This window comes from Ciconia boyciana, chromosome 1 (assembly GCF_034638445.1).
Source record: "Ciconia boyciana chromosome 1, ASM3463844v1, whole genome shotgun sequence".
In the NCBI taxonomy this organism is placed as follows: domain Eukaryota; kingdom Metazoa; phylum Chordata; class Aves; order Ciconiiformes; family Ciconiidae; genus Ciconia; species Ciconia boyciana.
In genome coordinates, this window is record NC_132934.1 from 114,307,317 (window position 1) to 114,321,678 (window position 14,362).

General features: G+C 36.6%; 1 protein-coding gene across 3 annotated transcripts in view; it reads left to right on the forward strand.

Moving 5' to 3' along the window:
• The window catches only part of GABPA (GA binding protein transcription factor subunit alpha), a 28,827-nt gene extending 14,998 nt beyond the window's left edge, over positions 1-13,829 (forward strand). For all 3 annotated transcript variants that reach the window (XM_072844630.1, XM_072844620.1, XM_072844638.1), the window contains exons 6-10: positions 2,137-2,331; positions 3,150-3,206; positions 4,255-4,395; positions 5,775-5,967; positions 10,870-13,829. In XM_072844630.1, the coding sequence (XP_072700731.1) occupies positions 2,137-2,331; positions 3,150-3,206; positions 4,255-4,395; positions 5,775-5,967; positions 10,870-11,098 (815 nt within the window). In that variant the 3' untranslated portion in view covers positions 11,099-13,829. The remainder of the gene's footprint in view (positions 1-2,136; positions 2,332-3,149; positions 3,207-4,254; positions 4,396-5,774; positions 5,968-10,869) is intronic.
• Positions 13,830-14,362: the final 533 nt, after the last annotated feature.

A 14,362-nucleotide genomic window follows, 5' to 3' on the forward strand; every position in this document is an offset into this window, starting at 1 on the left:
TTTGAAGGTGATGCTTAGATTTATCCATCCTCTTTCTAGCTTGCTCACACTAGTACTGCTTGAAACAACAGACTTTTTATGTTAAAATGTCTTGAGTCAACAAATCATGTATTGCATGTATCTTGAGTTGATTATTTATTACCATTTCTATATGGTCCTCTGCTGTGTGAGTTGTCTGTACTTTTGTGTGTTTGGCACTGGCATTTAAATGATGTGCATGTTGTGTTCTGTTGAAATGTCAAACAGGCGTCCCAAAACTTGATGCTGTGGCTTGTTTGATTCAAATACAGGGATGCATTGGGTCCTATTGTATCAAATCTTGGTTTAATGCCTTATTTAATGTGGTCTTTCTAGATGTGGTGTATTACACTTACTGTTTTATGCTATATATTTTTATATATATATATATATATATAATGTTTATTAGCCCACCCATGTGGTGGGTTGACCCTAGCTGGCAGGTAAGCCTCCACCCAGTCACTTGCTCACTTCCCCTCCAGAGGCATGGGGGAAAGAATCAAAAGGGCCAAAGCGAGTTAAAAAAAAATAATGGGTCAAGATAAAGACAATTTAATAAGCTATCCTGGCTGTGTCCCCTCCCAGTTTCTTGTGCACCTCCAGCCTGCTCACTGTGGCCGAGTGAGAAGCAGAGAAGGCCTTGTTTCGGAGTCCAGTACTCTCTGACCAGGTTCTTTTAGATATTCCATGCATGGAGGGTGTAATGTTTAATATCAAATTTACTTGAAGATGGTTGACGTTACGTGGGATTTCTGATTTAGCAGAGTGATACAAATTGTAGTAAAAACACAATACAAAGGTAAGTTACATTTAGAAAAAGACAGCAATTGCAATACACTCTTCAATCACAATACCAATGTGATTCCCATTACCAGTCTCTATATAACATGCTCACCATCATGATGTTGGGTGTCCCCAGTTGCTGGGAAGGAATATGTGGGTTGAAACCAAACCAAGCCCGTTGCTCTCTTCAAAATTCTTTTTCTAGTTGTCTAGTTTGTGTACTCTATGTTGGGCTAAGCAATGTATTCACACACACCCCCCCCCCCCCCCCCCCCCCCCCCGGGAGGCTTTACACACCACCAGTTGATCTGCTCAGCTATTGATAGCTGTTTACCTAAAACAAAGGCCATCCTCTGCTTCCTTTTTGTTGAGATAAAGTCAGCTGCTTTGCATTATTCTCTGAGCTGCATGGGCCCTTCACCCTTGCCCATCTCCTCTGAGCCTTCTTCCACTGTAGGGGGGTCACATTCTACCCCTAAGGCTTTAATCAGTCACACCTTGACTCTGTGCAAGCACTGCTCAGCAGTAACTAAAACATGAGTGTGTTACCAACACTGTTTTGGTCACCAGGCTAAAACACAGGACCATATGGGCTGCTACAAAGAAAATTAACTCCAACCCAGCCAAACCCAGTATGATGGGTGATTTTAAGTAGTTTAGAAACTGGGATAATGTGAATGAGTTTAGAATGTAATATTTCATCATAATCACATGCTGATCAACATACTTGAGAAAGAGCATCCTGGTGTGAGAGACTACTCTTTTTTTTTTTTTTTTTTTTTAAACTAAATCCCTCTGGGAAAAGAAAAATAATTATTTTCTGTGGTTGAGAAATGTTGGGCATAGTTCTGATGTAAAAGCTTTTGCTAAAGAAAATCCCTTTTTTTGCCCTTTCCATCTCCCCATCAAGCAACACCACTCCATCAGCTTTTTAAGAGGAGTCAACTTTCCATCCAGTCAGATTTGGTCATGGTAGCTACACTTCTTGATGTTATATATTTTCTTTTATGGATGTTATTATATAATTGAAAACATACCATCATTGGACTTTAATTGAATAGCGGCACTAACTGGCCTAGAAGCAGGCCCTTTTTACAAAATAAATAAATAAACAGATAACAAGAACCCCCTAAATAAAGTTTTTTAAAAGGCCTTCAGAAAAGGTCGTATAAAAAATGAACTCTGGGTTACACTTGTTTGAATGCTATGGATCAGTAGCCACTTGTATTTCATTGTTGTTGTCAGTTACAGTAAGGACTAGCTCTGTATCCCCAGTGAGGAGGAACCTTGCAGTACATAATGGCATGATTTGCAGTTTTGTCTCTCTTTTCCCAGACCCAGTGCAGTGGTCGACAGACCAGGTGCTCCACTGGGTGGTGTGGGTGATGAAGGAGTTCAGCATGACTGACATTGACCTCAATGCACTCAGCATTCCTGGGCGGGAGCTCTGCAGCCTCAGTCAAGAAGACTTCTTCCAGCGTGTCCCACGGGGAGAAATCCTCTGGAGCCATTTGGAGCTTCTTCGAAAGTGTACGGGCGATTTTTCTGTAACTGATTTTACTTATTCTCCCTCCCCCCTTCTCTCTCTCTCTCTTTTTTTTTTTTTCTTTCTTTCTTTCTTTAAAGATGAAACCAATTGTGAGAAGTTGTTTTTCCTCTATTTAATATTGGCGGTAAAAATGAGGGCATCAATACAAGATAACAGGAGGTATTAGTGAGAATGTCTGCTGTTATGAAACATGTCTGCATACTAAACACTGTTTGCCTGTCTTTCATCAAACTTCATAACTAATAGGAAGTAGTGACTGATGATTCCTCCTTTGTTTTAATAAAGATTTTTAGTTTGTGCATCTCCTGAATTTGACAGGTTTATAATTAAATATTGATTGTGAATTATTTAATGTACACCTCTGTGTCATATGGAAGTGAAGATTATTAAGCAAAGGCAATGAAATCCTTAGATTGCACACAACACAACTGATAAGTGATGCATTGTATGTGTGTAATACAATAATGTATATGTGCATTTCAGATTTACCATGCTTGGATGTAACTTGGCAGACTAAAAACTATTTCCATCTTCATTTACATGATACAGCTAAAGGTTTTAGGGGATGGAGAATGAATAAGATACCTTGAAATTCACTATGTACATCCTTATTTCTAAAAATTGAATGACAGACGTTAAATGTCTCTACTCATAAGACCATGAGCTATGCATGTCTCTTGCAAACTGATACCAAATTTTGACTTTTTTCCTCTATGAAATATGAAAGTTTTTGATCTTCAGGTGACTTGAAATTTGTGGGTTAAATAAAACTTACGATTTTTTTTTTTGTAATTTGCAGATGTGCTGGCTAGCCAAGAACACTCTGGAGAAATAGCAACTGTTACTATTGATCAACGTAAGTACTTCTGCCAGCAGTTAATTCACACAATTAACTGTTTGCAAGTTTAGCACTGTACTTTGGTTCAGTGCTGTAATAGTACAACATTTGGAAAATGACTAGAGAGAGTAGTTTTCCTTGGTCAGGGGAGGAGGGCGTATTTTAAACCTCAAAGCAACATGTTGGGTTTCTTGATACTTTGTTACTGGCTCAAAGGTGGTGTATGACTTGACCTATGAAAGTTTCTAACTTTCATTTGGGACGGTAGGTTTTCCACTCTCTTGAAATAAGCTGCCTAGGATACATATTTGAGGTCTTGAGTTGTTCTGGTTTTTTAGGTTATATATTGCATTAATTAATAGATATATTAAAATGTTACGATTTCAAAAGAAAGTGTTTCCAGAAACTGAAAAGGAGTGTGGAAGAGAGGACTTGCTTAGAAACCAATACTAGAAAAAAATACATTAAAGTAACTTTCCAGTTATTTGAAACTCATTCTTCCAGCTGAAGCAGTGTCATCAATTATTAAAATTAATCAATTTTCAGAAGACTTGTAAGCAGCTTATATGTTAAATAGATAGACCGTGCATTACATCCTGGGTTTGTGTCTAGTTAAAGCCACCTAGGGTGGGACATTTGCATACTCTTATACCATTGCAATAGAAGGGTATTTAATTGCTGTTTGAATAGCAGGTATGGAGGGTTGTACAGTGACTGTAGAGAAAAGTGCATTAGGGTAGATCATATGGGAACAGCATAAAGATGAAAACAAAGGTATGAAAGGGGTTTTTTTTATGGAAACATCTAATACACATGATAGTAGACTAAAGCTGATGTTTTATCTGTAATGTGGCATCTCTACTATGAATCTAAACCCACAATTTCCACTATAAGAGGTAAAAAGTCTTTAAATTATTCTTAGCATTGTCACTTATACGGTGTGTCCTTTTAGCAAAGGAAAAAACTAGCTCCTGGATGTTATGATAATATGGGTAATAAATAATATATGCCTATTTCTGTGCCAGCAACTTATAATTGATGTTGTGCAATGTGCTCTGCTTTACAGCTGTGCAGATTATTCCAGCATCTGTACAGCCTGCTACCCCAACCACCATTAAAGTAATAAACAGCAATGCAAAGGCAGCTAAAGTACAGAGAGCTCCAAGGATCTCTGGGGAAGATAGAAGTTCCCCTGGAAACAGAACAGGTATTGTCTACATTATTTTTAAATGCAAATGCGGTAAACACTTACTCATTAATTTGAATTACAGTTTTGTAGAACACATCTTTGTCACTCTGAATGTGAGATTTGTAGAAGTCCATGTGGTACGAAGAGGACTGCAGCTACAAAACATATCACAAATACATGCAGACTTGGCAGGTTGGTTAGCTCACACAGGCACTATGTTAACATGGTGCTGCAGCTTTTGAGTCCTGCAGTAAATAAAATGCATGAAATTGTTTCTCTTCCTCTTAACAGTCTGTCCTCTCAAACCACTGCATAGCATTTATTCAAATTTTTAACTTCTTTCTGCTTTCCATTTGCAGAAAGGGGAGAAAAAACGTATGTTGTAGAATCCTAGCCTAGCTGCTGCTTGCTCTACCTGTTCCCCTGCTCCTCCATCCCCCAATTTGGTGACTTTCAGCATTTAGCAAGTTTCAGATTTCTTGTTTTGTTAAATGAAGGCACCTTCTGGAAAACTGCACACTAAATCTTCCGTTTATTTTTGGAATTACTGTTATTTGTACATACTCTTTGATTATTAATAACTCATCTTAATTTCTTTATCTCATTTTTTCTTGCTGTCATTTTTGCTTTGGTTCTCTCCACTGTTGTGAATTTTTCTGTTAAATCCTTTCCTCTCCTTTCCCTTGAATTTTTTTTTTGTTTTAAACTCTCCATAAAAGTCTATTACGATGTAATTCAGGATTCTTAGGCCAAGATTTTATCAGCTGACATCAGTGGGGAATACTCTATGTTTCTCCCTTTAGACGTTAGGTCTGCTATCTGTATCTCATTGAGAATTTAGGAATTTAACTGCAGATACTTCAACTAAAAAAAAAATCTTAATGATTGGACATGAAAGATGTTATACTGACGTAAGCTGAAATTGGGGGGGGGTTGTATTTCTAATATTTCATGTTGAAAATTGGAGACTAAACTGTTTTTTAAAAAAACAACTACTATTACAGATATAGAGATAGAGAGAGAGAGAGAGATGTATATGCCTGAAGAGGAATAAGCAGTTCTTGCTAAATCTGTTCCATTTTAGGGGTAGATATGTGTCTAAATGACTGTGTGTAGTGTTATATATATTTTTCTTAAGTTCTAGGGATAGTTTTATGAGAAATTTTGATTATTTTTTTTTCGATATTCATCAGTTTCTTTTTTAATAGATTAATACTGATGACTTTGCAGGAAAATGTTTACAAAAGAATAATTAGAAGAAATTAATTGAGTGCAGGCTTCCTTCCATCATATATTCTATGTTGGTCTGCTTTAATATGTTGGTTGGAAATTTTTAGCTATGAGGGGAACATAAAAAGGACTCATTGAAATGGATCTTGTTATTCCTATTTCAACAGGAAACAATGGCCAGATCCAGTTGTGGCAGTTTTTATTAGAGCTTCTCACTGACAAAGATGCTCGGGACTGTATTTCTTGGGTTGGTGATGAAGGAGAGTTTAAATTGAATCAGCCTGAGCTGGTTGCGCAAAAATGGGGACAGCGCAAAAACAAACCTACGATGAACTATGAGAAGCTTAGTCGGGCTTTGAGGTAAGAAACTTTAGGAACTGATCAGGTATGAAGTGATTTGCTTCCACTTGACTACTTTATTTTTAACTGTCATAATGCAAGACTTGCAGCTTTTTTAGTAAAGGGATAAACAGGTCCTCTGAAGCTACTCCTTCCCATCAGATTTTACTGGTCTTAGGGGCAAGGTATTTGTTGGTGTGTTTTTCTTTCTTTTTTTTAAAGAAGCTAGTACAATAACTTCTTGAAAATATATTTTCTTTTTTCAAGATTATTGAACACTGACCTGATAGTTAATTTGGGCTTTCGGAAATATATTTATTTTTGATGTAGCTTCACCATTTATGCTTTCAGTCATATGCTTTCAGTTTATGCTTAAACATTAAGTCAGTGGCAATACAGGGTGGAACAACAGCACTTTCCTGCTTATTTGCTTTATCTTTTGTGCCAAACAATATTGATTATAAAGATACAGAAATATGCACATACTCTGAATTATTGACTTATTTTTATATTTTACAGTTTACTTGTTCGTGTTCCTCTTGCTCTTGTTATGGTATAAAGCGGATACTTTCCTGTAATTATGTAACTGTTAGTTTTCTGTATGTAACAAAACTTTTTCTAAGTTCAAATATTCATTGATCCATTCCATTGTTCTTATGGTAGGGATGTTAAATCAAAAAATACAGTTGACAGGTAAGTTTCAGCAGTTGTGATTCCAACATAATGAATTTGTATCATCTGAAGAAATGGAAGCGTTTCAGGCTGTCTTCATTCCATCATGATTTTGTAGTTTGACATTGGTAAAAGGGACTTGTATTATTGAATCACTGTAGGTGATGTGCTTGAGGAGGGAGAAGAATGCAAGTACTTGAATTTTAGACTTTTTTTCCCCTCCTTATTTTGGCCTCTGGAATTGTTTGAAGATTCATCCAAGTTCTGTGAAATCATTAAGACTGAACTTCTAATTTCTTATTCTGATATGGTTAAATCTGTTTCTCTTAAATACCTTTCCTGAAAGCTAATCATTGTCTAATCCTGCAAATTATTTAAGCAGCTTTAGGAACTCTTTTTATATAAGTGAAGTTGCATATTGGTTGAAGTCTGAGGTACAAGATTTACTTTTCAGCATTTCCACTTCTGGCTACATTATTTTTTTTAAAAGGAAGTAAACTCATCTAGCATGGTTTAAAAAAAAAAAATTTAAAAGTCAACTTCTATTTAAAATATCTCTATGAGAAATGATGGTAAAGTTACCATATTCTGGCTTTCTTTAGTCTTTTAGGGAGGATTTAAATAACATCAGTATGCATAATGCTGAATGAGTACTTTCACTGGGGGAGATCGAAGTCTAGAAGACCATGAATGGCATAGGGTCAGTAAAGAATGACTGCTCAGTGTCTCATTTACGTGAACAGGAGGCATCAGAAGAAACTGGCAGGCACCAGATACACAGCTTAACTATACGCTTTCGTTCGTCTTGCAACTTCTTTAGGCACAGTATTGTGAATGCCAGAACTACTTTATGAATTGGAGAGGAAAGTGGACAAATTAATGAAAAATAAATATTTTTAAGGATATTAGGTATGGAAAGATGCAACTTCTAGAAGTTGCTGAGCCCCCGATCATTGAAAGCAAGGAAGAGCATCAATATATGCTTACTCTACTTCCATGCTTTTCCTTAGGCGTCCTCTTCTGATCTGTTGGAGCTTATATCCTGTTCTAGATAGATCTTTAGTCTGGTCTTGTATGACTGTTCTTGCATTATTTATATATTAAATTAGAATGTTACTTTTTTCATAGGATCACAGAATCCCTTGGGTGGGAAGGGCCTCAGGAGGTCTTTGTTGCAATACCATTCCCATATTTCCAACCTGATTTTGTGAATCTATGTGTTTGTGTACTGAAGGTATATGTGAAAACTTTCTGGAACGTAAAAATGATGTAAATGATGCTAATGTTTTTTTGGGTTTTGTCAACAAAATCCTCAGAAGATTTTGAAGGCAGCTGAAGAACTTTAAAATGCTGTTCTTACCACTGGGATATTAAACAGATGTCTGCACAGTAATTTGCATAAACCACTATTAGAGAAGTTTTGCATTTATATTTTAGTCACAGAATTACAGAAACCACATTCCTCAAAATGTTGCCATTTTGGCAGCTGCATCAATATTGACATGTTTTCTAACACTTGAATGTCTGAAGGGATATTTAATGCTTCTTGCTACTCCCATGCTAAACACTGTTGCCAAGCTAAAGTTTTATTAAATGGTAATATGTTTTGTTTACTAATGTACTATTATTGAGAAATGTGCTAGCTCTTCTGCCCAGCTGTAGGAAAACCAGGCAGTATAGAAACTAGAGCAGGGTGAAAAATGGAAGAGCAGCTTTTTTTGTTACATACACCTTGGTAAATTTTCTAAAATCAACATCTGTTTAGTTATCCAGTAGGGAAGTGAGACTTGAAGAAAAATAATTCCTCTCCTGTACTATTCTGAAGCAAAGTTTTCATGTCACTTGGAACATTCCAGTAACTAAGGCTTTGTAAACTTTCATGGGTATTTATTTTTAGCTTTCTATATTTTTGAATAAGCAAATGCTGTAATCAGTAATGCATTCAACATAATATTGAAAAAATCCTCTCACCACATTGCCTCAGTTCTAACTTGAGGGTTTCTAACATGAGATGTGGGAATCTTGCATGGTTTCGGGCCTTGCATAAATGCAGACTAATTTCTTGTGGTCATTTTCCTTTCTGATCATATCAGTAATGCAGACTAAATCATTTAAAGAAATCTATTCAGTTTTGTAAAGCATTTTCCTACAGCATTATTTTGAGATAGGCATTATTGTACAGGATTGTACAATAAATGTAAATGATTGTACAGAGTTAAATAACTTAAAAAAAAAAAAAAGTTTTGGCCAGTGGCACTTGACGCATGCCATGGCCACATTTTACAAACTGTCTTTCTGCAGATGCTTTGTATTGACCCAGGTGAGCACAGCTCCCAGTTCCCCAATTTCTCTATGTCCAGTACCCTGTCACATTCAACATGAATGCCTGCCCAGTGTTCCCACACTCTATATTGTATTTCTCTAAGCTATACTGTATTTCACACGCAAGAGATACACCAGGATATTGCTCATCCTTCCCCAATTCTGCCCAGTACTGCAAGACTGCACTTCAAAGCTGAACAGAAATTATCATCCCACCCTCTAGGTTACAGGGTTCATTTAACCCCTTGTAACTAAACCTCATTGTCTCACTAGGAGGCTGAATGTGATGGACACCATACAACAACAGATCCTTCAGCTAGTACCAAGAAGATGCTTTGGAGGACAGGGCTGGCGTGGGGAAGTGCTGAGTGGCAGTGAAGTAGCAGTTAAGAACAAGCATACTGATGTGGAGAAGGAAACAGGAGTTGAGGGAGGTGCAGGTGTTAGCTTGGGGGGGTGGAGTGAGGAGAAGGACTGAAGAGGAAGCTTTTATATAACTACAGGCCATTCAGGAGAAAGGTGAAGGAGAGCTTTGGCAAATGGACCAAACTTTCTTTACCCACAGAGCAATAGCAAGCTATTTGACAGTTCTTGTACTCCATAAAAGACCTCTGTGGCTTCTTGCATGATATCAGTAACCAGCAGGCTTGCCAACATTTTTTCCACATAGTGTCTCTCTCATCCTATCTTTGCTTTGGTCCTGTTGCTTAGATCCTGACCCTCCAAAGTAAGAAATTAAAAGGCTTTTTTTCAGAATGTGAGGTGTCTGAAGAAATTTGATTGGATTCTTAGTAACTTACCTCTTTTCCACTAGAGCTGGGAGACAGAAGTTAGTCTTTTAATTGACTTAATTTTGCTGGTGAATGAGAATCATCTTTGCTTTACAAGCATGTCACTCAGATGATTAAGTTTTAGACAGTCAAGAAATCTGGGCTCATTTGTACTACATTTGGGTGATGGTTTTGAGGCAATTAAATTGTGTGTGGGTTTGTTTGTTTGTTTGATTGTTTTGGTTTTGATTTTTTCCAAATTTATCACAAGCTTGTTAAGCTCATCAAGTCCAGGTTATGTCCCAGCCACTTAGGTTTTCTTACTGAGAAACGTGACATGCGTTCTATTAATGGCTGCAGTGAGACAAGATCAGCAACAAAACTGTAAAATTCTAACTTCTGTTTTATTGGTATCACCTAAAGTTTTATAATGTCTCTGGCATACAGTGGGTCATATAGACTTCATCTTTACAGCATTTCTGCCCAGTCTGAGAATTCTTTTGTGATACAATGTAAAAAGTATTCATAGTTAGAGAAGTCACTTTTAGTTTGTAAATAAAGGCAAAGGATGTAGTTTTGCTAGCGTATGAACTTTAAAAAAAAAACCAAACCAAACATGCTTTTATAGTTTTACTTCCATCTTTGAAAACAATAGGGAGAGAAAGGCTGCTTTAGTATCATAGAAACTACAATGCCAATTTTCAAACTGTTTCCAACATGAATTTTTTCCTCAGAAAAGCAGAGACGGGAGTAAAGAAGGCAAAGGACAATAATGAGGGGGGAGACAACATTTTCTTATTAAGGCAAAGCACTGTATAAAACTTATTCCCCCCCACCAAGCTGTTTTTAGACTGCTCCGAGACCTTCATTTCTGAACTGGTGCTTCCGACTGCCTATAAATTAATTACTGTGTTTTGTTTCTCCTTAACGTATCAAGGTGCAGGGACAATTTTCAACCCTCTTCCCTTTTCTCATATAAGAAAATGCCTAAACAGTGTCTTGTTATATGAAATTATGTGAGAATCTTGATGAGAAAAAAGATTCATATTTTGGCCTCCGAGTGACCTTAAGTAAATAACCGATGCGTATGGAAGTTACAGATGCTGAAAATTTACATTGATTTTTTTCTTTTCTCTCTTTTTTTTTTTTCTTTTTACAGGTATTACTATGATGGAGACATGATCTGCAAAGTGCAAGGCAAAAGGTTTGTGTACAAATTTGTCTGCGACTTGAAAACTCTCATTGGATACAGCGCAGCAGAGTTGAATCGGTTGGTCACAGAATGTGAGCAGAAGAAACTAGCCAAGATGCAGCTCCATGGCATTGCACAGCCAGTTACAGCAGTGGCGCTAGCTACAGCATCCCTGCAAACTGAGAAGGATAATTAAGCACTAGGACCTGAAAGTGTGAGCCTGAGGCCTTTCCTATATAACCAGAGCAGTTGCTGCTCTTACCTTTATCAGAATTGGAAACTTCTTTTGTTTCTTGACAGTACAATATAGAGCATGATTTTCTATAAAGAACTGGGACTTGCATAAATTTGGATCTTTTAACAGCATATATTTCAATATAAGTTAAGGGATCACCACAACTTCTGCAACTTTGAGTCAGGGCCTCTATGGTATGCAATCTGAAATTGGTGAGAAAGGTTGAAGTGGTCAGCGCTCTGTGTCCACAGCTGTACAAAGTAATTTTTGCAGCGCTTTTAACAAAAATGAAGTACCTACAGCAAGCAGGCTGATCAGTTGTCTGAACTCAGTCCTTTCCAGTCTTTTGTTCTCTGCTGAACTACCAAATGGCATTTGATGCTTTCAAAGTTAAACATGTTCATTATCCTCATTTAATCAAGCAGAGCTGAAAGACACATTAAACGTTACAAAGCATCAGGTTCTTAAAATAGCTTCTGTGTTTATAAGCAAAGCAAACGATGACTAGACCGAACTGAAGATCAGTGCTGAAGAAGGAGATCCAGGTTTAGATCTGGCTTAGGTGAAAAGCCAATTATGAGTATTTCATTGTAATATGTAGATAATATGCATATATGAGGGCAAGTGCTTACCTGTTTTGAAAGACACTGTTAACGCTAGCTGTTTAGCAAAAAGCGAAGACAAACTTCTTCCCCTGCTACCACCCCCCATCAGGTGATTGGGAAACTTGAAAAAGTAGCCTTCACCCAAGAGTAGTTTGTTTTGGTGGGGGGGTTTTAATGCTCTGTTCTGCAAGGTGCTTATACCTGCATGGTAGTCAACCTTAGTAACTGAAGACTTAAGTTAATCACAGTCAGTAGTCCCCATTTAGAAACAAAATGCAAGTTGGAAGTAGTTTTACAGAGAACTGAAGTTTGATTTCCAAATTATTGTACAGTCTGACATATATTAAAATACAAAGATGTATTTTTTATTTAAAATTAATTTCTTTCTGAACTTCAAGTGGTGTTTTTGAAGCTTCATAAGCCAAATGCATGCTCCAGAGCTGGGTGCAATTTGAAGTCTGGATGATGAATAGAAAATAGTTGGAATGTATCCTGAATCCTGAGCTACGGAGAGTATGCCATGCAAACTTATACGTGCAGTAAAAGTAGGCTGCAACTTTTGAGCTTTTGTACTGATGCCTATTAGACAATTTCTTTTGATGGCTGAAAATGGCGCTACTTTGGTTTTGCTTTTGCCCCTTCATGTTACTAAACAGTGTAAGTATTATGTCACCATGCATGTTTTCCAACTTTTTATAAGTGAAACCCCCTCTGGTAACACTTAACAATTAAAATGCAAGTGCATAAGGGAAAACTTTTAATCCTGTGAGGGATCGAGCTACTCTTAAACCTTAAATCAAAAGTGCTTGTACAGTGAGGTTCTAAACGTAAGATGTGTTTATACTGAGTAGCGAGAGCACTGGACTGTTGCTCTTGAACTGAAAAGGGATGGTCATATGTGCAAGCAGAGGGCAAAGAACACAGAAGACTCGTTTATTTTAAAGATGCATTGAGGATGAAGCTTTTTGTTTGTAGGTGGATGTTCATCTGCAGGTAGTTTTTGCTTAACTAGAAATCTTGCATGTAGTTCTAGCCTACTTTTTTCATCATCACCACGATTATGAAATTTTTTTTTGCCAGATTCTTTCAGTAACTCTTAATATTGTTTTCATTCTTGAGCTCTTAAAGCACTCCATCCACTGAGCATGCTGGTTTTATTTTGTTTTTAAAATCTTAAGCCCTGAGCAAAATATGTAAATGCATCTGTCACGAGAGGTCAACCCTCAATCCCTTTATTACTGTTACAGTAGTCTGATTCCACCAGTTGGCAAGTGTTTGAGGTGACTTATGCAAATAGATGCAGGTTTGCTTACTAAGAATAAGATGAAGCTGATAGTTCGGTGGCAGCAACTGTATGTAACACCGCTCCATTACTAAACAGAAGTCCAATACAAGTCACTAGTTTTATTTAGCAGAGTTCGAGAGGCCTTTTTACTTAAAATACAGTATATAAAGAAGAGAAGCTTAAAATATTAGCTTTCTAGATCAAACTGGACTGTGGGGGGATAAACTAACAGCAAAATTGAAATGTAGTATCAATACTTTATCCCCCTGAATGTTCTTGTTACATGATAAGCCCTCTAGGGGAAACTTCTGATATCACACTTTCTTTGTAAATACATCCAGTTATTATTTTGCAGCTTTTCAGTAGGTATGATAGTCCTTTGGGTTCTTTGTTGTGGGATCATCTGCTTTTCCACCGTGTTCTAATTAGTAAATAAGGAATCTTTCAAACAGTATAAAATCACTGTCACATTCTCTGTAGTTGAGGGAGAAATCTGTGACTAACTTCGTGTCTTCAATAAAATAAAAGATGTAGAATATATTGTCAAAGGTTGTTCTGTTGCTGCCAGAAGGAAAACATAGAAAGAATATTCCCAATTTTTTGTAAAACGGAAGGTTTTTTGCATACTTTTTACTCTTTAAATAAAGACACTTATACTCTGCTAATAATTATGTATTTCTTTTGTGTTTTGCATTTTTTTGGTAATTTTACATGAAACAATTATTTTCTATTTTTACTCTGATAAAATATTTGTGCATAAAATGTCAATATAGTAAAATAAAAATGTTATACAGCTAATGCCTGTTGACTTCTTAATTTTTCAGAAAGCCATTTGTAATGTCATTCCAGTACAGCCAGTTTAAAGGTGAATACATGCACTTTATTCTCATTACTCTTAAGATCACAAGCTCGTTACAGGAAGAAGGCAGACTGTCCTATTTTCTGAAGGTGCATCTTCTTTGACTCAATACTTGGCTATGTGTTTCTACTTTTAAACTGGAACTCGGTGTCTTTCATTACTGTAACAGCTTTCTTTAACATCTCAATTGCAAGTCTCAAAGCGGTGCTTTGATAAAAATAATGAAGGAAACTTAACAGTAGGACAAAATGGAGCGCTGTAAAATAGTTTTACACTTTTAGGAGTGTTTAAATTGGAAAGGTTCATGTTGATCTGTAATCTTTGGACTTTGTTTCATTCTTGCAAATAGCCACGCTTACTACATGTAGCCTGCTAACTCAATTGTTAGTACTGCCCTTGTTAAAAAGAAGATAAAATTCCGATTATACTGTTATTGCCTTGTTTTTAAATTGTGTCTCAATAGAAATATTCTCATT